Source organism: Grammomys surdaster, unplaced genomic scaffold, assembly GCF_004785775.1.
Source record: "Grammomys surdaster isolate TR1022 unplaced genomic scaffold, NIH_TR_1.0 125863, whole genome shotgun sequence".
Lineage (NCBI taxonomy): Eukaryota > Metazoa > Chordata > Mammalia > Rodentia > Muridae > Grammomys > Grammomys surdaster.
Window position 1 is genome coordinate 2,938,452 of NW_021620689.1, and position 25,695 is coordinate 2,964,146.

At 44.3% G+C, this 25,695-nt stretch overlaps 1 protein-coding gene and 1 pseudogene across 1 annotated transcript in view; one reads left to right on the forward strand and one right to left on the reverse strand.

The window, feature by feature from the left end:
* Positions 1-15,285: 15,285 nt before the first annotated feature.
* On the forward strand, positions 15,286-15,733 carry LOC114641057 (annotated as a pseudogene).
* A 7,492-nt stretch (positions 15,734-23,225) lies between these two features.
* The window catches only part of Rhbdl2 (rhomboid like 2), a 44,910-nt gene continuing 42,440 nt past the window's right edge, over positions 23,226-25,695 (reverse strand). Inside the window, exon 8 of the mRNA XM_028790180.1 lies at positions 23,226-23,701. Within this exon, the coding sequence (XP_028646013.1) occupies positions 23,522-23,701 (180 nt within the window). The 3' untranslated portion in view covers positions 23,226-23,521. The remainder of the gene's footprint in view (positions 23,702-25,695) is intronic.

Sequence of the window (25,695 nt, forward strand, 5' to 3'; positions counted from 1 at the left end):
TGGACTCTCCCTCATCAATCATTAAGACAGTGCCCTACAGGCATTTAGCTTATACCCTAATTCTTTTTTTTTTCTTTTTTGTATTTATTTATTTTATATATGTGAGTACACTGTTGCTATCTTAAGACACACCAGAACAGGGCATCGGATACCATTAGAGATGGTTGTGAGCCACCATGTGGTTGCTGGGAGTTGAACTCAAGACCTCTGGAAGAGCAGCAGTCAGTGCTCCTAACTGCTGAGCCACCTCTCCAGCACCCCTATTCCCTGATCTTATAGAGGAATTTTCTCTTATATTTTTGGTCATAAGTCTAGTCTTTAACCATCTCTCCAACCATAGACAAATTTTCTCAACTGAGGCTCCCTTCTCTCCAGTGACTTCAGTGACCACCTACCTGAGGTGGCCCCACCCACAATGGGCTGGGCTCTCCCCCATCAATCACTAATTAAGAAAATACCTAGTGGCTTGCCTACAGCCAGATCTTATAGAGACATTTTCTCAACTGAGGCTTCCTTCTCTCCAGTGACTCTAACTTGTGTCAAGTTGACAGAAAACTAGCCAGCGCACCTAACCTCTTATTAATGTGAAACACAAACACATCACTAGTAAGCCACAACCTTTTCTTTCTTACTCATCCCCAAGATCTCATATTAATAGGAGCATCACAATATAAAATATTCCCATAGTTCTTAAAATTTCAAACATTTTTGAATTTCTAAAAATTCTCTTTAAAATAGCTAGTCTCTTTTAAAATGTAAAGCATTTTAAAATTCAGTCTCTCAACTGTGGGCTCCTGTCAATTCAAATGTAAATTAAACACTTTCTTACATCAAGAGAGAAGAACCAAGGCAGTCACAATCTGAACAAAGCAAAACAAAACCCCAAAACTTCAACAATGTATTAACTCAATGTTTAATGATCTGAGAGTCACTCGCCATCTTGTAGGTTCCTCAAAGGGTACAGGTCATTTCTCCAGCTCTGATCTCTGTAACAGACACAGTTTCTCTTCTAGGTTCCAGCTGACTCTATTGTTTGTGCTGTTCTTGGTGGTCATCCCATGGTACTGGCATCTCCAAAATGCAGGTGTCTCTTTCTTCAATTGGCCTGCACTTTCACCAATAGTTTCTCCTGGGCTCTCTTCAGGGACTCCAGCACTGCCACAATGCCAAGCTTCAGCTGCTCTCCATGACCCCTTTATGCCTTCAAAACCACTACCACCTCGCTCACTCTTGCACTATTAAGTTTGGCTGCCAGTGCAAGGTATGACCTTGGCCACTTCTGGAACACAGATTCTGTGTGCTGACTATAAGAAACACTTCACAGAATATTTTACCTCAATAATACCAGTCTCTTCTTAATCATCACTAATTAATTTCTCAACTCCTGCCAACCAGCATCAACTGTCTCTTGTTAATCTCCATTGACCCTTCAGCTTCAGCTTACCAGAAGGACAGAATCTTAATTTAAAATAGCAAATGGTCTCATGGAGTCTTTAAACTTCTCTCTGAAACTTCACAAGCCAGGCCTCTATCTTCTATATTTCTCTCAACACTATCTTCCAAGCTCAATGGCTTTTTAAATCCAAATTGCCAAGGTCTGTAAGGATATAAAAATTCATAGAGAAGCTTGAGACCCCATCATCTGAATTAAGGTTGGCAGGTTTACAGGCCGAGGTTCCAGGAACTAGCTGGCCACCTGAAGAATTAGCCAGGGGGCAAGTCAGCCAGGTCATTCCGACAAAGAATAGCAGAACTACAAATACAGGTTGGTCAAGTCACCCCAGGGAGTGACTGACCACAATGGGCTAGGTTAAGGTCACATTCCTCAGAAAAATGTGTGCAGGATGTTTCCCACTCCCCACCCCGGTTTATGACGTGTGTAAGATGTTTCCCATTCCCCACCTTGGTTTATGACTGACTACTGTTCCTTTTTTGATTTCCCCCTTCACCCCCCTGGTTTGTGGTTTTCTCCTTTAAATACCCCTTGCTCCCAAGCCTCGGGGTCGACACTCCCCTTGTGTTGGCCTCAGTCGACTGATACCCCGAAATCCAGAAATAAAGCCTTTTGCGGTTTGCAGCAAGTTCGGTCTCTCGCGTGATTCTGGATGGTCGAACTCTCCTGTGGTTTGAGTGGGGGTCTCCCCACTCCTGGGTCCTTACAGGTCCTTCCACAATCCTACCACAAAATACAAGTTCAGGTCTGTCACAGCAATACCTCACTATCCTGGTACTGGTTTCTGTTTGTTTGTTTGCTTTGTTTTGTTTTTGCTTTTTTGTTTTTCAAGACAGGGTTTCTCTGTGTAGCCCTGGCTGTCCTGGAACTAACTCTGTAGACCAGGCTGGCCTCGAACTCAGAAATCTGCCTGCCTCTGCCTCCCAAGTGCTGGGATTAAAGGCGTGGGCCACCACTGCCCGGCTATGGTACTGGTTTCTTAGTAGGGTTTTTTAGTATTATTTAATCTCAGTTAGGGGTTTCTACCCTGCACTTAATTATTCAACTTCTAAATAAAAGACACAAAACCTTTATATTTATAATAAGCCTTAAAGGCACTAGAGCCGAGCAGCTGTCTACTGTCTATGCTATTATGTCTACTTCTCCACCAATAACCCAGAGTTATAATTTGCTATGTTCCACCTGGGGCCAGCCCTCATGGCCATGTTTTCAAGATTCACTTACCCAGTTGCATCATCTCCTCTCTCCACCTTCTCTCCCCTCTGTGGTCCCCTGCCTCAGACCCCAAGCCCAAGAACCAAAACTCCACCTATTTCTGCCCAGCTATAAGCCATAGGCATCTTTATTCACCAGTCAGGGATAACTTGGGGGGCACAGCTACAAAGCATCACTTGGTGAGCATCTCCTGGCAGGGCCAGTGTTCAGCATTACATTCAGGTTAGCAACAGACCAAACCTCAACTTACACTAAGAAGCAAGGTTTGCACAACAAAAGCTGGAATCCACTCTTGAGGCCTTTCTTATAGAACCAGGGACCACCTTTGCGGGTGGGGTGGGGGGTGGGGGGGTGGCGGGGTGGCCCAACCCACAACAGGCTGGTCCCTCCCCCATTAGTCACTAATTAAGAAAATATCTTAGAGGCTTGCCACAGCTAGATCTTATAAAGGCATTTTCTCAGTTGAGACTTCCTTACCTCCAGTGACTCTAGCTTGTGTCAAGTTGACAGAAAACTAGCCAGCATACTTAGTGAGCCAAAGATTCTAAATTTTGCTTTCAGAGTAAAAGCTAAGTCTGTGTGCAGGCTGGCTACATAGTTCTTCAGTGAAATGATGTCAACTGTTGCTGACATTTTGTGTGTAAGGTTTTTTTGTTTGTTTTTTCGGCTTTTAGAGACAGGGTTTCTCTGTGTAGCCCTGGCTGTCCTGGAACTCATTCTGTAGACCAAGCTGGCCTCAAACTCAGAAATCCGCTTGTCTCTGCCTCCTAAGAGCTGGGATTAAAGGCGTCCGCCACCACTGCCCGGCGACATTTTGTGTTTTACAACCCTTTTAAAGTAGGGATCCTTGATTCTGATTCGCAGAAAAATGACACCCTGGACTTAAATAGTATGTAAACGCAAGGAGTGTTTTATTCTGCAGAAGTCCTGCACGCCAGGGTCTCTCATTACCAAAATAGACACCTAAGTGAGCTTGCAGGCCTGGCTTAAAGCAGATTAGGGAATTCCATGGTAGGTGACCTCTATGTTAATCTGTTGGGTCCATCTCTATAGACTTTCCATTACTGAGGTATGGGGGCTGGAAACTTGCTGGGGAAGTCTGGAAACTGTTACTGAAGAAGTAGCTGAGGAAGTCTGGAAACTGCTGCTGACACAGTGTCCTTGCCTCAGGCCAGGTGGCAGGGCAGCCCCTGAGGCCTGGACTTGCCTGGAATTGCCCAGTTCTTGGAAACAGATTTAGGCCTACTCTCCTTAACTGCCAATTTAAAGCCTGTCAAGGAATCAGCCTAGCCTTCTCACTAAGAGGCATAGCTTAAGACACTTCATTGAGATGGTATCCTCTAAACCTGAACTGTTTAACTCTGTATAGTTCCAGCTATCCTGGAACTCACTGTGGAGATCAGGCTGGCCTCCAATTCACAGAGAGCTGCCTCCAAGTGCTGGGATTAAAGGTGTACATCATCCTTCCCCGCTGTTTATGATTACTGATTGTGTTAAATGATATTCACACTTGCTAACTCTGCACACCCAGGAGTGCCTCCTAATACCTAAAAGATATTGGATACCAGTGATAACATAAGAAGAACGTCTGTAAATATGTACCTGACTTTTGTGAACTGCAGTTCCCAGAAGAAAGGAGGGAGAAGTATGAAAAAGAAAAAAGTACAGAGTTCCAGGACAGCCCAGGCTACACAGAGAAACCCTGTCTCGAAAAACAAACAAACAAAAACAACAACAAAACAAAAAAACCAAAAACAAACAAAAAAAAACAAAACAAAAAAGAAAAAAAAAGAAAAAGAAAAAAAGGAGGGAGGAGAAGCTGCGCCTCTGTTAGAATCTGACTCCACAAGGCCAAATGACCAAACTTCAAGATTATGAATGGTGTTAAAATGTTTTAGACCAGAGTCAAATTATCTTGGGCTACTTTTAGTCCCTTAGAAAGATATTCATTGCCCACCTCTGGGTTTGACCTAGATTGGTTGTGACACAGTCAATGTCTTAATGATTCATTAGCACTGGTTGCTCTTGCAGAGGACTACGGTTTGGTTCCCAGCATCCACATGGTAGCTTACAACCATCCATAACTGATAACTCTCAGTTCCAGGACATCTAAAGCCCTCTTCTAACTTTCAAAGATGCCAGTCATGAATATGGTGCATACATGCATACATGCATACATACATACATACATACATACATACATACATACATACATGCTGGCAAAACTTAATGCACGACCTAAATAAATCTTTAAAATGTTTTGTTTCTGGCTGGAGAGATAAATAGCTCAGCAGTTAGGAGCACTGGCCGTTCTTCCACCAACCAAATAGTGGCTCCCAACCATCTATACTGGGATCTGATGCCCAGTCCTCTTCTGTCGTGCAAGCATACATTCGAATAGAGCACTCATATACATAAATAAGTAATCTTTAAAAAAAAAACAACCAAGACACTTCCTGTTTAACATTAAAATGTATCCTTAAGAGACCACTATCTTTCACCATCCCAAAGCTAAGAATGTCATCCGATAAGGAATACCCTCCAAGGGAAAGCAGCTTTGGAAGAGGTTACCCCCAAGGGCAAATTGAGGAAAGCTAGGCAAGAGCACTAGCTACCATGATCACTACTCTTGGAACGATCACCACCCTGTAGCCCTGAGGTTCTGGAGTCAAATGGGCCTCCACTGTGGACCCGCCCTCTACGGGACCCATTTGGCAGAGGAGGAGAAGCACCCTGGCAGAGTGCGTAGGTGACCACCAAACCAGAGAACTTGGTCCAGGGACTCAGCAACACCCTGTGGAGCAGCAAGTACTGAAGGCCTCAGAGTAGCTGTGCAGATTCGGCCTTGTGGTCTGCACCAAGTCCGCTGGTGAACTGAGCACCGGACTCGGAATCTTCATCGTCAGGGCCGCCCGCGCCTACTAGGGGAGTTCTACGTACTGTTAGCAGCAGCAGCGGCTGAAGCCTCATCTTGCTCGCTCACGGCAGTTGCTGAAGGAGCCATCTCCAACTGGGGACAGTGAGGAAGACCAAGGAAGGAAGGAGAAAAAGAAAGGGTACAAAGAAGAAGGGTGCCGGTTTGATTAAGAGCCTAAAAGACTGTAACCCAACATTCACAGTCTGAGGGTCAAACTCATCCCAGTGCTTTAGAATTAACCAAAGTGTGAAGCCGGAGTTGTTTGAAGGGGCCTTTCTTTTGTTAAGATGGATGGTCACAGTTGCCACTAGGGATCCCTCCATAGGCGTAATTCCTATTGGGGGTCCTATTTGTTGGCAAGGGACCCAAGATGCAACTTCTAAGAGAAAACTCTCATCAAAAGGAACTCGAAGGCAACAGTTCATCCTTTAGCGACTTGAGGTTGCAACATTTTAAGAGAAATCCTTTTAAAAAACGGATTTCTACATATGAGCATCTGTAGTGGGCCCACGATGGTGCCGACAGCTATAGGATACCACTGAAGAAATGGCTTTTAGCCAAGGCTTCATTCCCCCTTGCTCATAGGGAGCTTCTGGCACAGAGGCCAGAAGTTCATCCACAAAAGAGGTTAAGTTGCAACTTTTGAAATTACCTCCGTTTCAAAGACTGCCTTTGATGGGACATTTGTAAAGGACCTGGGACTTCGATCAATGGCTAGAAGTAACCAGATATGTGGAACAATTTCTAAAGGATAAATCCTCAAAAGGACCCCTATGATGACATTCAAGACATTTAAGAAGAAGCTTTTGAAATAGATGTGCCTCCCATCTATGGGATCTCCTGGTATAGAAGCCAATGGGTTAGGGGCCAGAGCATCTGCCACTGACTGGAGGAGGGAACTTTCTAAAAGACCTGGTGCTTGAACTCCAGGAATAGAGTGTCCTCGAGGGTCATGATCCATAGACTTGCCAGTGTGATGTTGAAGAAATATTCTCAGCTGGATGTAACTAGCACAGTCAGTCTCTGGAGGGCCAGCCAAAATAAAACTAAAGTCCCAGGGTGCCCAACAGGAATTGTATTCAAGAAAGGAGGTCTTTGACTGTCACAGAAGTGTTGCCCCAGTCAGAAGCACTCAAAATCCTCCCAAGTCTTGAGACAGAGAAAGAATGTTCCAGAAGAATTTAGATCCCTCATCCTTTTGCATGGTGCCATGGGGACACCCAGAGTTCAAGAGTCCAGCCATCAGAGCTAAGCAGCATCAGGAGCATCAGAATTCAAGCATCTCCAAGGAGGAGCCTGGGTTAAGAATCAGAGCAGAGCCTACTTAACAGGAATGCTGCAGGGGTTAATATGGGCTCCGGGGGTCACTAAACTGTGGGGCAAGGAAACCTCCCAGCACACATTGAAAATGGTTAGAGGTGGGAGATGCAAACTTAAATAGATTCCCTCTGGTTTCCCTCATTGTCATTAAGGGAAAGCAGACATGTCATTTTCTTCTTTTTAGATGAAGGAAGGAAGGTGGCGAAAGCTTGGAGACACAGATGCCACAGGCTGTGGCATTTAGTTGCCCTGATTTTTGTCCCAGTTGCTCTGGTCACCCCAATGAAGTTCTGGACAGGATGACCAGGCTTCTCTTTGTGCCCTGGACAGGAAAGATAGGTTACCTCTGCTTCTCTAGTGTCAACTGTTGTAATGTTCTTACCAAAAAAGGGGATCTAAAATTCACTATATGAAATCTATAGCATTATTTCAGCCAGAAACTGACCATCAGAGGTTTAGAAAGGATTATGTTCAAGACAAGTGTGCCTATCCATGGTTGACTGCCTGTTGCTTGGTTTCCATGGAGATTTTCAGAGCTACCTGACAGCCTGTGCTTTCTTCCTTTGTTGTGTAATTCACCTCTTTCTCTTAAGCTGATGTGACATTCACTGTCCCACACCTCCAGCTTCTCATATTCTTACCTCGCCAGCCTTAAGCCAACCTCACCACATGCGCAGAACTTAGGAAGTTTGTGCTGATTCTGACTTCACTGTATCTTGTGGGCTTTACCTGTGAGGCTGTGCAGGAGCACCCAGCTCATCGAAATGCTGCTTTTTTGAGCAGTGTTCTCTGGTTCTGCCAGCATTACTGGGTTGCCTCAGATTGGGAGGCTGGCGGGAGGGGGGTCTGGCTACCACCTCTCCTTTATTAAACAGGCTTCTTGTGGCTTTTTGTGGCAGTCCTGAGCCAGTGTTGGTAGTCATCCCCTATCGATACCAGGACAGAACTCCTCCTGATGCTCTTTGGCCAACAACTCCAAGTCCCAGGGCCCTTCTTCCTCTTTAGCAAACTTGGTTTGGTTTCTTCCTTGGTGACAGGCCTGATCCCTCAATGTTCTTTCAAAGAAGGTCTTATCCTGGAGGAAGCCAGCTACCTTAGCTTCCTTTTTTATTCTATGATGACAGCAGTCACCACTCTCCTCTTGCCTCTAAACTTGAATCATGCTGCTTGCCCACACTAACTGGATTTCAGCTGGATCTTTATGCCCTCTGAGATGTGTCCTTCGAGGTCACTAGTTTGGTGTATCTGGACGTTACTTGTGGCACTTTTCTTTGTTGTAACTCACACATCCTCTAAAAAGGTTCTACAATACCCCCAGGCTCTTTCCTGAAAAAAAGAAAAAAAATCCAGCCTACTTTAATGTATATTTGGTTTTGGCTTCTGTGGGTGCCTCTTATTCCTGTACCTTCCTAGTATCTTGTGAGTATGAATGGCTTTATTTTTCTGTTGGTTTTGCCAAGCAAAGCCATGGTCCCTACTCTTAAATAGGTCTCAATGGTGGCTACTGCCTCGGGGGTTTTCTTGAGAAAAACATACATGACTTTTGAAGAGAGCTTCTACTACACTCTCTAAGCCTGGCCCCTCCTTCCAAGCATCTGACAGAGCCAGCCTGAAGAAGGCAAGTGGCCGAGATGAGGGCTCTGGCACTCACCTATAGAGCATACAAGTAGGAGACTATGTTCCTGTTTCCCCAGTAGCTGGGAAAGGTGAGTTGGTTCTGCCCAGCTAGCCCATAGTTTCACCCTAGTGTTGGCAGGGGCAACCCTGGGAAGTCTGACACCCAAGGGTTTAGGCCCAATGTGTGGCTCCCAAGTTCTTTGGAGCTCACCATAAAACTTGTTCTCTTGTTTTTAGAGTGTGGGAGCCCAGAGCTTGGGAACTCATTTCCTCCTCACGCTCTCCTGGGGACCAGGACTTTTCCCTCTCAAAGCCTCCCTTGTGCTCTCTGAGGTCTCAGGAGGTCGGCACTTCTCCCCCCACTGTTATACTCCCATCACAGCACTCATCATCAGAGTCTCCCCAGCCCCTGGTACCCACACTGCACCATTGCCCTGGTCTGGGAACTGATGAACTCCCTGCATGGCCCCAACTCTAGTCACCCTGCCTGTCTAGAATGCAGTGGGCTGAGACGGGGAAGAGGGCGGGGATTTAGGCTGAAGCTCACACCAGTCTTTGATCTCCTTGACTCTTGATGTTAGAAATGGCAGCGTCCACAAATCCCACCTGTCTATGAAGGGCACTGACATCCTATAAATAGGGGAAATGTCTGTGGTGGGCAGAAGACCAGAGACAAGAGACAGAGTTAGTTGTCTGGGGAATTGGAGAAGGATAACCAGACCTGGCTAGTTAGAGATGTCAGAACGTAGCTTTTGTCCTTAATAATAGCAGTTAATGTTTTGGTCACCGAGCCAGAACATTTTGAGTGGCAGCCATTCACGGCAAGATGACCCCCCACAGAAAGATTGGTCAAATCAGTCACCAAAATAACTTTTCTTTTTTTTTTTTCTAAAATGCATCTACTTCAGCCAGCACCCTCTAGTTTTTGCCTCTTTGGTGAAACAAAGGAAGTTACAGAAGTTGTTTGGAACTCTTTAGAAGGTTTGGCTGGATCTCCCAATCACCATGCCCCACGCTTTGCCTTCCATTTTGTTTGGGGCTCCTTTGAGCACTTTGGGTTCTTTTGGAACCATTTTTGGTGATTGACTTTGTCTTTCCCGATTCTTCTGAGCTGTTTCAGTTATATAGATTTTTTTTTTAACTATTATGCCATTTGAATGGGTCTTAAACCACTCAAGTATCTGACCTATGACTGGGAAGGCTTCTTGGGTTATGCTCCATAGAACCTTTGAGTTAGGGAGGCAGGGATATCAAGCAGGTCACTGTTGTAACATGACCATAAAATACATGACGTCTTTCCTATGGTGGTTATCATCGTGTCGAAAGCACCCTGGAGCAAACCTCTCTGCTGCTGGCATTCCTGAAAAAAACAAAGTCTAGCTACTTCATCTTAGCATTTCTTTTTTAGACCTCTTGGCATGCCTTTACAAAATGTTTTGAGTGAGAAGGGTGATAGGGACCCCCTGGGTGGACAGAATCTACATGTCTACCACCCAACCAGCACAAACTGACAAAGGACCTATCTCTGGGACCAGAAAGGGAGTAATGCTGAGTCTGTTAGGGAGATTTGACTCTGTAAGGGCACCTGGATGCATTAAAACTGTACATGTCAGGGCAACCAGATCCAAGAGCTTATTAGGTACATCATTACTAAGGAGAAGGGTACAGTACCTCTACCTGGACCCCCACAAATTGATGGCCTCCTATACCAAGATGGTATGGTCCCACCTCAACCTGTCATTTGATACCTAGGACGTACATCAAGGACCAAGGATTCCCTACTATCCCTTGAGTTTCGGTTTGGCTCTGTCCCCTGCTGTGGACACAGCCCGGTGTTCATTCACCCAGCTGTTCCTGAGCTGCCATTTCCAGCTCCTAACCTGTTTCCTGCTCTCATCTCACAGCTAAGTTTTTGCTGTCCTGTAGCTCTCGAACCTGACTCGACAGCTTCAGCAGTACCCCCTCCCAACTCTGGCCTGGCCCATTATCCCATCAGTACAGACTCTTTCCCCGCCCACTTCTGAAACATCTTGAATGCTGCTACAGTTCATTCTGTAACCTATGTAAACGTATATAGATATATTTGCTGTGTGATATGAGAGTTAACCCTAGTAATTAAGGTTAGAATGAAAGAGTGTGCCTTCACCTCGGCCAGGCTACCAAGGTAGACAGGTGACAGAAACTGCTGAACTAGAGCTAGAACTGGAGAGGTGTTTAAGAGTATGCTGGATTCCGTTCCCAGCACCCACATCAGGTGGCTTACAGCCGCCCAGAACTCCATCTCCAGTAGATTTGATACCACCAGCCTCTGAGCACCTGCACTCACGGCTCACAGACTCCCACAGAGACAACACACACACATACACATAATTTTAAGTTTTTAAATGGAAAAAAAATGTAAAGGAAACTGCTAAACCTTGTGGCTTTATTGTCATTCAGTAACTTCTATCCTTGGGGAAAGACACAAATGTGGTCATTTGTGTTTCTGACTTACAGCTCGGCCTGTGCTGAGGCTGAAAAAGAAAAAAAAACCTCATAGGATTTACAAGAGAACACTTATAGCCTAAAAGATGATTAGACTGTTTAAAGTGTGCTTTTATGAAGTACATGAAAATCTCCACTTTTTGCTGCTTTTTGCTAGGCAAACATAAAATGTAAATTCCAAAGATTAATTTTAGGATTGTCCTATGGTAAAGATACTTTTGCAGAAATTCTGGGTCTTCATTTAAGTGAAATGCAATATAGTTTGTTAATATTGAGATGCAATAATTCTGCAGCTTATTTATAATTCATTTACTATTATTAGTGTTACTATTATTGTTTTATTGAGACAAGGCCTCACTATGTAACCCTGACTAGCCTGGAAACCACTGTGTAGATCCACTGACCTCAAACTCACAGAGATCTGCTTGTCTCTGCCTCCGGAGTGCTGGGATTAAAGGCATGCACCACCATGTCTGACCCTACATTTTGTTTAAAGCATGTTTTAAAATTACATATTTGGATATATGGATATGTTAACAGAAAAGCAGAGTTATTGGTTCCTTATGCATTTCCTTCATTAAAAAAAAATGTTCAAATGAATTCAGAAGGAAGCTTGAGGTCTATTTTATTACAAAACAGGGCAAGCTTGCTAGAAGCCTTGCCAGCTGCCAGGAGGATAGAGACGCAGAAGAGGAAGAAGGTTCTCCTTATTGAGTCAGGATCCAAAAAGAGCAAGCAGGCTCAGAGCTGGAGGGCTGCGCAGAGCCGCATGGGCAGTGGGCTCTGTCGAGCACAGGCCACCCTGATGATCAGGGTGGGCATGTTTCCACTTCATTAAGTGTCTGATGAAAAGACAGAAAGTCGAATGCAGGGCACAACACTGCTTTTCTGTTAGAAATCATAAAAGCGGGCACATCACGGGGAAAGACCTGGAAGGAGGGAGGGGACAATAATATGTAACGCTCTCACTTTAGGGACAGGTGTCATGTTACTACCCAGAACCAGAGGTAGAACTCTGTGTTCTTTTGACCAGTAGGAACTGGTCCTGGTCCCTTTGCTACCTTCCCCAATTTCGTAAGGTATTTTTAATCTTAAGGATGGACAATTGTGATGATTCCCTTACTAATTACCAAGGGAACGGGAGATGGCATCCAACACTGATGCTGAAGGAGAGGTCCATCTTCAGTGGCCTCTATGCCTGCTAATGCCTGTCTTCTGTCTACCCAACAATTCCACAGGTGCATCCAGAGCATCAACTAGTCCATAGCTCAAACTAGGATTGCTTACCAATCCTATGTTAGCTGTAAGGTCACTGATAATTCAATATCTGTGCTTGTAAATAAACAGTATTCTGTCTGTAATATGATGCTCTCTAACTGATGAGCCGTGTAGCTCGGTGAGAGTCTTATTAGCTGACGGCAGCTTGTATTGACTATTGTGTGTTTGATGGTTGCTGTAGCCTCCCCATGCTTAGGTTTTGTTACAGTGTTCATTAGGTGAGCTATGCTAAACACTTACAGAAGAAACAGAGCAACCTGGAAGCAGTTTCCTGTCTCCTCTTACCTTTCCACCTCAGTGTATTTTCAAGAAATGTTTTGGGGCTGGAGAGATGGCTCAGAGGTTAAGAGCACTAGCTGCTCTTCCATAGGTCCTGAGTTCAACTCCCAGCAACCACATGGTGGCTCACAACCATCTGTAATGGGGTCCGATGCCCTCTTCTGGGATGCAGGTGTACATGCAGATAGAGCACTCATACACTAAAATAAATCTTAAAAGTTTCAGAGAATTAAGATTGCTGAGGCAGAACTTCCAGAATATGACCACTTGATAAACGAGAAGCAAAGGCTTTCTCAACAAACCTGGTTTTGAACTGACCACTTTTGTAACATCTTCGGCACTTGGATTCGTCAGACTGTTTGAAAGGGGTCACTGTGTATATCCTGAGTTTTCATCCCCATGTGATTATTTCAAGTAAAGAGATTACAAGTAAAGAGTGAAGCCTGTGCCCTTCCCCCAGCCTTGAGCAGGCCTAAGAGATGAGACCTTGTTTACCACAATAGACCAAACAATAGGACTCTGGCCGAAGGCATTTCCTGCCCTTGGCGAGGAGGCAGTGCTTGCCAGTGCTTGCCTTGGCACCTTTCTGTCTTCCTGTAGCCTGGTACACGAGCTGAGAAGAATAGACTGCCTGCTGAGCTTGCTTTGAGACATCTCCAGCCTCGGCCCCGCAATTACCTATGGATTCCTCTCAGCTCCAGCAGGATGGTTTCCGCTCACCCCCAGAGCTCGCCCCCAGCTGGATGAAGCCAGAAGGAACTCTGGGGGTGGGGGTGGGTTACCCCCTTTAAATTGAAAGCTGAACATTAAAGCATTGAGCCTCGATCAGAAACCTTTGTCCTGGCTTCATCTCTTCCCGCCCTCCTGTCCCTTCCCAGCCTCTCTTTCAGGTGAACCCGGTCGTCTGTAGCTGCTGGCGGCAACAGAATGGCGCCCGACCTTGGGGCCTGAAAACGAGAGACCAACTGAGGAACGCTGTCTTGGGTAGAGCTCTACAGAAAACGGAACAAGGAAGGAGAGTATCCCGCACACTTGGTAAGTAGCAAACAATTTTTGATACTAGCGCTAGTTATGGTTATGCTTTGAAGGCTGTGTTTGCAGGAAGTGTGTTTCAGGGGATGCGGTCTAGGTGAATGAGATATTGACCCGGTTCCGATTTTGCCTAGGAGGTGACAGCGAATTATGGGTCAGGAGAATTCTAAACAGGCATTTGTCCGCAGCCTGCAAGAGCTGCTCCAGGCGGAAGGAGGAGGGTTTTCAAATAGTATGTTAGAAAAATTCTTGGCAGAAATAAATTCATGCTGCCCATGGTTCCCAAAGGAAGGAACTTTGAGTAAGAAAACCTGGGAAACAGTAGGAGAAGTTTTGAGAACCACCAAGGCAGATTCTAACCTCTGGGAGCTCGTAAAAGATGCTATTGATAATAATACAGATAGAGATACCTTGCAGGCGCTAGCCTCGACCCAGGTGCAGCTTGAAGAGTTCCAAGAACGCCTATCAGAGAGCGCTGTTACAAAAAGGGGAACGCAAAAATCTAAATTAGAGAAGTGTAGACCTAGTACACCTTCTACAGTTCAGATAAAAGAAATCAGAGATTCTGATGATAAATCAGATCTAGAAAAAGGAGCTGATTTTAAGGAAAGGGCTTCCAAATATCATGAGGATTGCCCGCCCTGTGTACCACCTGCTCCACCTATGGTCCTTGATGCAGCACAAGCTGCCCAGACGGACATGAAGGTATATAAATTAGAGATGGAAATTAAGCTGCAAAAATTGACTAACGAGCTGCAGGAGTTAAGGTGTCTATCAGGGACAAAAAGGAGCAATGATTTGGAGATGCGCCAATCGCCGTTAGAAAGAGCTGTGAATCAGGCCCGAAGGGATGGGCAAGATACATCTGACTTGTTAGCTTTTCCTGTAGTTGATGTAATTGATCAGCAGAACAGAAGAACCAGACAGTATCAGGCATTGGAGTTTAAGGTGATAAAAGAATTGAAAATGGCTGCGGAGCAATATGGGCCTACTGCCCCCTTTACACAAGCTTTATTGGATGCTGTGGTAGAAGCAAATTTAACACCCCAAGATTGGAAAACTTTATGTAAGGCTACTTTGTCAGGAGGAGATTACTTGCTTTGGAGTTCAGAATGGCGTGATACTAGTAAGAAAACCGCCATGATGAATGCTCAGGCAGGCAATGCAGACTGGGATCTTAACATGCTTCTAGGAGAAGGTCAATATGAAGGTAATGCTAATCAGATTGAACTGCCTGCCGGAGTGTACGCACAGGTTGCAATGGCTGCTCGCCATGCTTGGAACCGATTACCTGCTAAAGGGGATCTTAGTGGGAATTTATCGAGTATTAAACAGGGTCCAGACGAATTGTTTCAGAATTTTGTGGACAGGCTGCTAAGGCAGCTGGTAGAATTTTTGGAGATCCTCAAGGTGGAATTCCTTTTGTTACGCAATTGGCTTATGAGAATGCTAATGCAGCTTGCCGCGCAGCTATCAGGTCATACAAAGCGAAGACTGATTTACATGGGTACATTCGTCTTTGCGCTGAAATTGGACCCTCTTATCATCAGGGTCTGGCCGTGGCTGCGGCCTTACAAGGGACCACTGTGCAAGCATTGCTTGCACAGACCAATAAAGATAAAAGGTGCTTTAAATGTGGAGATCCAGGTCATTTTAAAAATGACTGTGCTCTTTTACGGAGACCCGCCAACATGGGCCGCGTTCGCACCAAGACTGTGAAGAAGGCGGCCAGGGTCATCATTGAGAAGTACTACACGCGCCTGGGAAATGACTTCCACACCAACAAGCGCGTGTGCGAAGAGATCGCCATCATCCCCAGCAAGAAACTTCAGAACAAGATAGCCCGCTATGTCACGCATCTGATGAAGCGGATTCAGAGAGGTCCTGTGAGAGGTATCTCTATCAAGTTGCAGGAAGAAGAGAGAGAGAGGAGAGATAATTATGTTCCCGAGGTCTCAGCCCTAGACCAGGAGATCATTGAGGTAGATCCTGACACCAAGGAAATGCTGAAGCTTCTGGACTTTGGCAGTCTCTCTAACCTTCAGGTCACTCAGCCTACAGTTGGGATGAATTTCAAAACACCACGTGGAGCTGTTTAATCTGTTATGCCATATTTTCAATAAACCTGAAAAAACAAACAAACAAAAAAAATGACTGTCCCAGAAAAAGGGACACGAGCAAACAAGCAGGTCGCACGCCAGACATCTGTCCTAGGTGCAAGAAGGGTTATCATTGGGCTAAGGAATGCAAATCTAAAACAGATAATCAGGGCTGTCCCTTGTCGGGAAACGAGTATCAGGGCCAGCCCTAGGCCCCCAAGAATCCACAGCCAACAGCTTATGGGGCCATGAAGCTGTTGCCAAGCCAGGGAAATCCATTTCAGAACTTATTAGAGCTACCCCAGGAAGTGCAGGACTGGATCTCAGTTCCACTATTCATGCGGTACTGACGCCAGAATTGGGAGTTCAGATGCTGCCCACAGGTGTGTTTGGGCCCTTGCCTGCGGGTACTTGGGGATTACTTCTGGGCCGAAGCAGCAGTATTGTAAAAGGATTGCAAATTTATCCAGGTGTCATAGATAGTGATTATGAGGGAGAAATTAAGATTATGGCTGCTTCCCCCCATGGTATTATAACTGTACCTACTGACAAGAGAATTGCTCAACTTGTTTTGGTTCCTTTGCATCCGCTTCCTTCCAAATTTGTTAAGAATGAGAGAGGACAAGATGGCTTTGGTTTCTCTGATGTGTACTGGGTTCAATCTATTACTAGCAAGAGGCCTAATCTTAAATTAACAATTGAAGGAAAAGGTTTTGAAGGATTGATAGACACAGGAGCGGATGTAACAATTATTAGAGAACAAGACTGGCCTTCAGCCTGGCCTTTGTCTGATACTCACTCACCTTCAGGGGATTGGTTATGCCAATAACCCAAAACAGAGTTCTAAACTTCTAACTTGGAGAGATGAAGAGGGCAATTCAGGACAAATTCAACCCTATGTAATGCCGAATTTGCCTGTAACCCTCTGGGGAAGAGATCTTTTGTCACAGATGGGTCTTATGATGTGCAGCCCTAATGAGGTAGTGACTAAACAAATGCTAAGACAGGGATTTTTGCCTGGTCAAGGACTAGGAAAGGAAGGACAAGGAGTTAAAACTTTTGAAGCGCCTAAGCCTCAATCTGACACTAGAGGTTTGGGGTATTTTCCATAATGGCCACTGTCTTGCCTGCATCCCATGCTGATAAAATTCAATGGCTTAATAATGCCCCGGTGTGGGTTGATCAGTGGTCTTTGTCTAAAGAAAAGTTAGAAGCTGCCTCGTTGCTTGTGCAGGAGCAATTAGAGGCAGGGCATATAGTAGAATCTCAGTCACCTTGGAACACTCCAATATTTGTTATTAAGAAAAAATCTGGAAAATGGCGATTGTTACAAGATTTAAGAAAGGTTAATGAAACCATGGTACCTATGGGAGCTTTACAGTCTGGGCTTCCATCTCCAGTAGCCATCCCTAAAGGGTATTATAAAATAATAGTAGATTTGAAAGATTGTTTTTTCACCATTCCCTTGCATCCTCGGGATTGTAAAAGGTTTGCTTTCAGTGTTCCGTCTGTTAATTTTAGAGAGCCAATGAAAAGGTATCAATGGGTAGTTCTTCCTCAGGGCATGGCTAATAGCCCCACTTTGTGTCAAAAGTTTGTAGCACAAGCCATTGAGCCTGTAAGACGGCAATGGCCAATGATGTACATCATTCATTACACAGATGATATCCTTTTAGGAGGAAAAGATCCTCAGGACTTGCTTTTATGTTATAGAGATTTACAAAAGGCATTAGCTGATAAAGGACTACAAATTGCTCCTGAAAAGGTACAAACTCAGGAGCCTTATAATTATTTAGGCTTTAGGCTTACAGATCGAGCCGTTTGTCCCCAGAAGATAATTATCCGAAGGGACAGTTTAAAAACTTTAAATGATTTTCAAAAGCTGTTAGGTGATATCAATTGGCTTCGTCCTTATTTAAAACTTACTACAGGAGAATTGAAACCTTTATTTGATATTCTCAAAGGGAGTGCTGATCCTACCTCCCCTCGATCCTTAAACTCAGAAGGATTGTTGGCCTTACAACAAGTAGAAAGAGCCATTGAGAAACAATTTGTTACTTATATAGATTATTCCTTGCCTTTATATTTGTTGGTTTTTAATACAACTTATACACCTACAGGATTGTTGTGGCAAAAGGCCCCCCTCATGTGGATACATTCAAAGATATCCCCTAAACGTAACATCCTACCATATTATGAGGCGGTAGCACATATGATTATGCTTGGAAGAAAACAGGCATTGATTTATTTTGGCAAAGAGCCAGATGTTATTATTCAGCCTTTTAATGCAGATCAGAATACTTGGTTAAAGCAGCATAGTACAGATTGGTTGCTTGCTCAAATATGATTTAATGGGACTATAGACAATCATTATCCTCCAGATAAGTTGATACAGTTTTTAAATGTACATGAGGTTATATTTCCTAACATGACTTCTTTGCAGCCTCTGCATAATGCTCTTTTAGTCTTTACTGATGGCTCCTCTAAAGGACGAGCAGGGTATCTCATAAATAATCAACAGGTAGTCATAGAGACTCCTGGACTCTCTGCTCAACTAGCAGAACTGACAGCAGTTCTGAATGTTTTTCAGTCTGTAAATGATGCTTTTAATCTTTTTACTGATAGCCTGTATGTGGCTCAGTCTGTCCCCTTGTTAGAAACTTGTGGTGTATTGCAGTTTAATACTCCAGCCGGATCTCTGTTTTCACAACTGCAAAACCTCATTGTTACCAGAAAAAATCCCTTTTATATTGGCCATATAAGAGCTCATTCTGGTCTTCCTGGACCTTTAGCTGCAGGCAATGATTGTATTGACAGAGCTTTAATAGGAGAAGCCTTAATTTTGGATCCTGTTGCTTTGGCTAGAAGAGATCATAATAAGTTTCATCTCTCTAGTCACACCCTAAGTCTCCGGCATAAGATCACTAAGGAGCAGGCTAGAATGATTGTAAAACAATGTCCTAACTGTCTTACTTTATCTCCGGCTCCCCATTTAGGCGTTAATCCAAGAGGCCTTAAGCCTAATCATATTTGGCAAATGGATATAACTCATTATGTAGAATTTGGAAAATTGAAATATATACATGTCTGTATTGATACTTGTTCAGGATTCCTTTTTGCTTCTCTACATTCAGGGGAAGCCTCTAGAAATGTAATTGATCATTGCTTACAAGCCTTTAATGCTATGGGATTACCTAAAGTCCTCAAAACAGACAATGGGCCAGCCTATACTGGAAACAACTTTATATCATTTTGTAAAGAATTTGGCATTGAACATAAAACTGGAATTCCTTATAACCCAATGGGACAAGGAATTGTTGAGCGTGCACATCGCACTCTAAAAAATTGGCTTGTTAAAACTAAAGAGGGGGAATTATACCCCCCAAGGTCACCAAAAGCACACCTTGCTTTTGTTTTACTTGTCTTAAATTTTCTGCAAACTGAAACTAAAGGTCGGTCTGCAGCAGATCGCCACTGGCATCCGGTTACTTCCAACTCATTTGCCAGGGTCATGTGGAGAGACCCCTTAACTAACACTTGGTATGGTCCCGACCCTGTTTTAATTTGGGGTCGTGGTTCAGTCTGTATTTTTTCAGAAAAAGAGAACGGAGCCCAATGGCTCCCTGAAAGATTGGTCCGTCATGTGGACACAGATCTCGAGCCTAATAATTGTGATTCTGATGATGATGGCTCAAAATCCTTATCTGCCAGCTGATTTAACCTGGCATGTAGTCTCCATCAATACTTAAAGTCACCCACTATACGTGGTGGCCAGACTTTGTGTCTAAATCCCTGTCAACCAGCAGCTGGATTAGGCACTGGAACATTTCCGCTTCCAACCTTATTTTCTACATTGCTTGGATAAATCATGTTGCTTTTAACCTTTTAAACCTTGTGTCTCAAGCAGATAGGTTGCCTTCACACAGGATCACACAGGATCGCTCTCAGCAAGCTCAGCTTTCAGCGTGGCAGCTATCCATCGCTATGAAGAATTGCAGCTAGTGCACACCCACAGGTCCTTTGGTCTGAATGTGGTTTTGGTCTTTTGGGAAAGAGTGTGCCAATCGATGGGGCCAGTTAGTCAACGACGGGTAAGAGTGTCTTGAGCTCCTATAAACCTAAGACAAGAGGCTTACATCAATATGCTATGTATGTTCCTCAACGACGGGTAATATAGGAGTAATATAGATGCCAACCTAAGACAGGCACGGTCGCCCAGACACTCTGTACCCTAGATGGGATGAAATATTATTCCCCATCCAGCAGCTGGCACTGCTCATATCTTATAAAACTAAAAAGGGGGAACTGTGCCCTTCCCCCAGCCTTGAGCAGGCCTAAGAGATGAGACCTTGTTTACCACAATAGACCAAACAATAGGACTCTGGCCGTAGGCATTTCCTGCCCTTGGCGAGGAGGCAGTGCTTGCCAGTGCTTGCCTTGGCACCTTTCTGTCTTCCTGTAGCCTGGTACACGAGCTGAGAAGAATAGACTGCCTGCTGAGCTTGCTTTGAGACATCTCCGGCCTCGGCCCCGCAATTACCTATGGATTCCTCTCAGCTCCAGCAGGATGGTTTCCGTTCACCCCCAGCGCTCGCCCCCAGCTGGATGAAGCCAGAAGGAACTCTGGGGGTGGGGGTGGGTTACCCCCTTTAAATTGAAAGCTGAACATTAAAGCATTGAGCCTCGATCAGAAACCTTTGTCCTGGCTTCATCTCTTCCCGCCCTCCTGTCCCTTCCCAGCCTCTCTTTCAGGTGAACCTGGTCATCTGTAGCTGCTGGCGGCAACAGAAGCCAAGTACATGAAGACCGTTACTCGGCCAAGAACCTTCATTGGGTTATTATTGTAAAATAAATCAATACGTGTTTAAACCTTTTAGTCTTTGTAAGAGTCTTAAAATATGTACCCGTTAAAACTGGATGTAGGGCTAGAGAGAGGGCTCAGAAGTTAAGAGTACTGGCTATGCTAGCAGAGGACGATTCCAAGCATCCATACAGTGGTTCACAATAATCTATAACCCCAGCTCCAGGGGGGTCTGGGCATGTGCACAGTGTATGTCCATACCTGCAGGGAAAACATTCATAAAATAAGGAAATTTTAAAGATAAAATTGGCCAGGTAGTGGTGGTGACACATGCTTTTAATCTCAGCACTCAGGAGGCAGAGCCAGGCACATCTTTATGAGTTCGAGGCTAGCCTGGTCTCCAGAGCATGTTCCAGGAGAGCCAGGGCTACATAAAACTAAAATAATAAAATTGGAATAGGGGCTGGAGAGATGGCTCAGTGATTAAAGCACTTCTCTTCCAGAGGACCTGAGTTTGGTTAGCAACTCCCATGTCAGGTGGTCTGAAACTAACTCCAGTTCCAAAAAATATGATCCCTGTGGCCTCTGAGAGCACCTGCATTCAAGTGCACATTGGTACATACAGCTACATATAATTAATTTTTTAAAAATCTTTTAAGATGAATATAATTCAACCTTTTAGGGTTTCAAAATGTATGTACAACATACACAGTCTAAAAGCTGGGGAGATGGCTCAGTAGATAGTGTTTACTGCATACATACATCTGAGTGCAAATACCGAGCACCCAGTGAAAAGCAGAGCAGCTCACATTTACAGTTTCAATGCTGGGGGAGAGGGAGACAGACATCCTAGAGGCTGGCTGGGCAGGTAATCTAGCTAAAAAGGTAAGTTCTGGAGTCAAAAAATGTCTCGGGGGCTGGAGAAATGGCTCAGCAGTTAAGAGCACTGATCTCTACCAGAGGTCCTGAGTTCAATTCCCAGCAACCACATGGTGGCTCACAACCATCTGTAATGGGATTTGGTGCCCTCTTTTGGTGTATCTGAAGACAGCTATAGTATGCTCATAAATAAATGCATTTTTTAAAAATTAAAGATAAAATATATTCCAATAAACTAAATGTAAAGAAAATAGAGGAAGCAATTTGGGGGCTGAAAAGGATGAGCATAACCAAGAGACTTTGGAAAGTAAAACAAAACCATGCTTTTTAAACTGCAAAGCACCGCTGAGAACCCACCATAATGGACTTTTATTCCTGTGCAACTGTAAGCAAAAATAAATTATATCCTCTGTAAAATAAAAAAATAAAGGTGGATGAGTTGACAAAATGGCCCAGTGGGTAACGGTGCTTCCTGTTACGCCTGATAATATAAGTTTGATCCCTGGGACCCACATGGTGGAAGTGTTGTGCCAGGAAGCATTTGTGAACCTCAAAAGACCACCAAGGAGCCGTGTCTGAGTAACAGCATTAGGGACTCTTTATCACAAGCTCAGGCTTGGGCTCTCCTCCCACCCAACCCTGACACATGGGGATGGGAAGGGAAGGCGGAGCAGCCCCGAACCCTCAGCAGGACAAGGTTTTATAGGAAAATGGGAACAAGTGAGGGGGCGAGGGAGGGGTGTCCAGTTTGGCAAGCACCTAATAGAATGACGATAAACCAACAGGTACTCTGAAGCAAGACCATATGCAATCACGAACGGTCTGAAAGTACGTCTGAAGCAATCGGACTAATCTTTAACTGTTGCTAGGAAGTAACTAGGGAGTAACTCTGGCGAAGGACAAGCCATGGGGTCCTCCCTTCGTGGATGCAGCATGGGTACTGCTACAGGTCAGGTTCTCAGGCTTGTTTAAGATGGAGACCAGTTTGGCCTCTCAACAGCCACCCCTGTAACTCTAGTTCCAGGGGATCTAACACACACACACACACACATATATATATATATAACAGACACACACACACAGGTGTATCTATAAATATTTAGTACAGATGTATTATTTTAAAATATTTGTAGTCTAGGTTGATTGAATCTGTGGCTATAAACACACAAGTATGCGATTGTACTTTGGTGTTATAGGCATTCCCATATTCTCATCTCTAAGATACAGAATATATTATCTACATTTCTGAGTTGGAAAAAATTAGCAACCCTATATACAAAACATAACAGTTTTGCTTAGGGCTGGAGAGATGGGTCAGTGTTTGGAATTTCTTGTTGCTACTGAAGAGGACCCAGGTTTGATTCCAAACATCCATACGGTGGCTCACAGCCATTTGTAACTCCAGTTCCAGGGGATCCAGTACATGCATGTGGTACTCATACATACATACAGGCAAAGCATGCACACACATAAAAGTGAAGTAAGTCTTGCCAGTTGTAGTGACCCACATGCCTTTAATCCCAGCACTTCTGTGTGATTTCAGGGCCAGCCTGGTCTACAAAGCAAGTTCCAGTACAGCCAGGGCCATTACACAGAGAATTCTTGTCTCAAAAAACAAAGAAATACCTCATTAAACAAACAACAATAACAGTTGTGCTCTATCTACTGAAAAGTTATTGTCAAGATTTTACATGGAGACCTCAGCTTGGTATCACGCAAGCCTGTAATCCCAGCTGCAGAGATGTAAGCAGAGATCAAAGTCCTAGGGCTTCCCTGGATTCAGCCAAGTTCTTTGCCTTCCAATGATACACAAGGCTCTGCCTCAAAGCAACAGGAAGTAAGAGTCCAGCACAGATATGAAAAACCGTTTATTATCAGGATAGTACAGTTCTCATGGAGCCTATACACAAGCTCCAAATTACATCCCCCCAAAATATCAAGACTCCTTCACAGGATGATGCACGCGTGCTCTATGCATGAATGACCCAGTCTGCTTTTTATCTTCTTCCTTCCTACTTGAAGCTCAGTTGCTATCCTGTCTTCTTTATAACGTTCTTAGCATATGCTGGGATATCTGTGCTTCTTTACAAAGTTTACCATCTCCCCCCATGTGACACTTTTATTATCTGCCTTATAATAGAGGCAAGTCAGTTTGCTGGGGACAGAAAGATGTTAAAAAAGACAGCAAATAAGAGACAAGCTACATATCCAGCAATTGCGATCCAGAACCTGGGGTCTTTGAGCAGGGTCTTGTCAAAGCAGCTGAACACGGTGTAACCTATGGACATCCCAGCAAATCCGCCTGCAATGTGAGCAGCGAAGGACACCTTGGAGAAAGGGGGAAAATAGAAATGGATGGAGAAAATGCTAATTGTGTATCTTAGCTGTGGATCACCTATTTGAGTGCAAATATCATCATAGTTTTAAAGTCTGGGTCTCAAGGTTAAGACAGAGGAGACACAAATTCCCCCTTTCCCCCCAAGACAAGGTGATGTTGTAAAGCACTTAAAGCTTTAAAAATGTGGCCGGGCAGTGGTGGCGCACGCCTTTAATCCCAGCACTTGGGAGGCAGAGGCAGGCGGATTTCTGAGTTCGAGCCCAGCCTGGTCTACAGAGTGAGTTTCAGGACATCCAGGACTACACAGAGAAACCCTGTCTCGAAAAACCAAAAAAAAAAAAAAAAAAAAAAAAAAAGCTTTAAAAATGTGGCCAGGCATGATAGTCCATGTTTTTAATCCCAATACTCAGAGGCAGACAGATCCCCATGGGTTCAAGACCAGTCTGGACTAAAGAGTAAGTTCTAGAATAGCCAGGGCTACACAGAGAAACCCTGTCTCAAAAAAATATAACTAAACTAAAACATTTTCTTTTTTGTTTATATAACTTCTTATTACTGTGTATGCATGTTATGGTGGGGTACACATGCCACAAAGCACATGTGCAGGACAGAGGTAACTGTGAGGTCAAGTCTGTCCTTGCACACATACATGGCTTCCAGGACTGAACGCAGGCTTCCAGGCTTGCAGGGAAAGTGCTGGACACCTTGAGCCAGCTCACCAACATAAGCCTTTCTCTCTTTTTCTTCCCCTCTCTCCTCTTTCCCCTCTCTTTTTCTTTCCCCACTCTCTTCCTTCCTTCCTTTTCCTTTTCTTTCCTTCCTTCCCTTCACCTTCCTTACTTCCCTTCACCTTCCTTCCTTCCTTCCTTCCTTCCTTCCTTCCTTCCTTCCCTTCACCTTCCTTCCTTCCTTCCTTTCTTTCTCCCTCCCTCCCCCCTCCCTTCCTTCTTTCCTTCCTTCCTTCCCTCCTTCTATCCTTCCTTTCCCCTTGAGACAAGGTCTTGCTATGTAACCCTGCTTTATAACTCACAGAAAGTCTCCTGCCTCAGTCTCCTCAGTGTTAGGATTATAGGTGTGTACAACAAACCCTAATAAAACATGTCACCCACTCACTCTAAGCACACAAGACAGAACCACTGTTACTCTTATCCTCTTGACTGGCTTTGCATTTCGGATGCCTCTCTTTATAAAGTCAGCCAAGAAACCAGGATGGGACTGGCCATGAGGTATCTCTGTTGTCAGAAACCATTGAAGTAGGGTACAGAATTAAATAACATTAAATAACAATAAAAACAAACTATCACATTCAAAAACTAACCCCAGAAAACCTGAAAATTACCTTGGTCAGCTTTTTTATAGTATACTTGGACACGAAATTTTATTGCTATATCCTCCCTCCCGCCCCCAGACAGAGTTTTCTTTGTGTAGTTCTGGTTGTCCTGGAACTTGCTCTATAGACCAAGCTGGTCTCGAAGTCACAAGTGCCTGCCCAGCTCATTCTGATCATTCTGATCCACTTTTTTTTTTTTTTTTGAAGACAGAGTCTCACATGTCGCATTCTGGCCTTGAACCAATGATGCATTTGAGTATGCTCTTCACTCCTCACAAGTGCTGAGATTAATGGCGTGTAAATTCTCTGTGGGCAGGGGAAGCCCTTGTCACCTGTTTTTGAATAGCTACCAGCATGGCAGACAACATTGAGAGCCAAATGACAATCTGAACTCCAATTTCCTCAGAACTTTTAAATTTTCTTACTGTTTGCTTTTGGTTTAGGTTGTGCATATATGTGTGCATGTGCATAAGTGTGTTCGGATGTCTATGGGTATGCATGAATATGCAAGTGCATGTGCATGTATGTATGTGGAGGCCAAGGCTAACTGTTCTCAAACAGCTCTCCATCCAGCCACTTTATTATATATTGAGGTAGGTAGGTAGGTAGATAGATAGATAGATAGATAGATAGATAGATAGATAGATAGATAG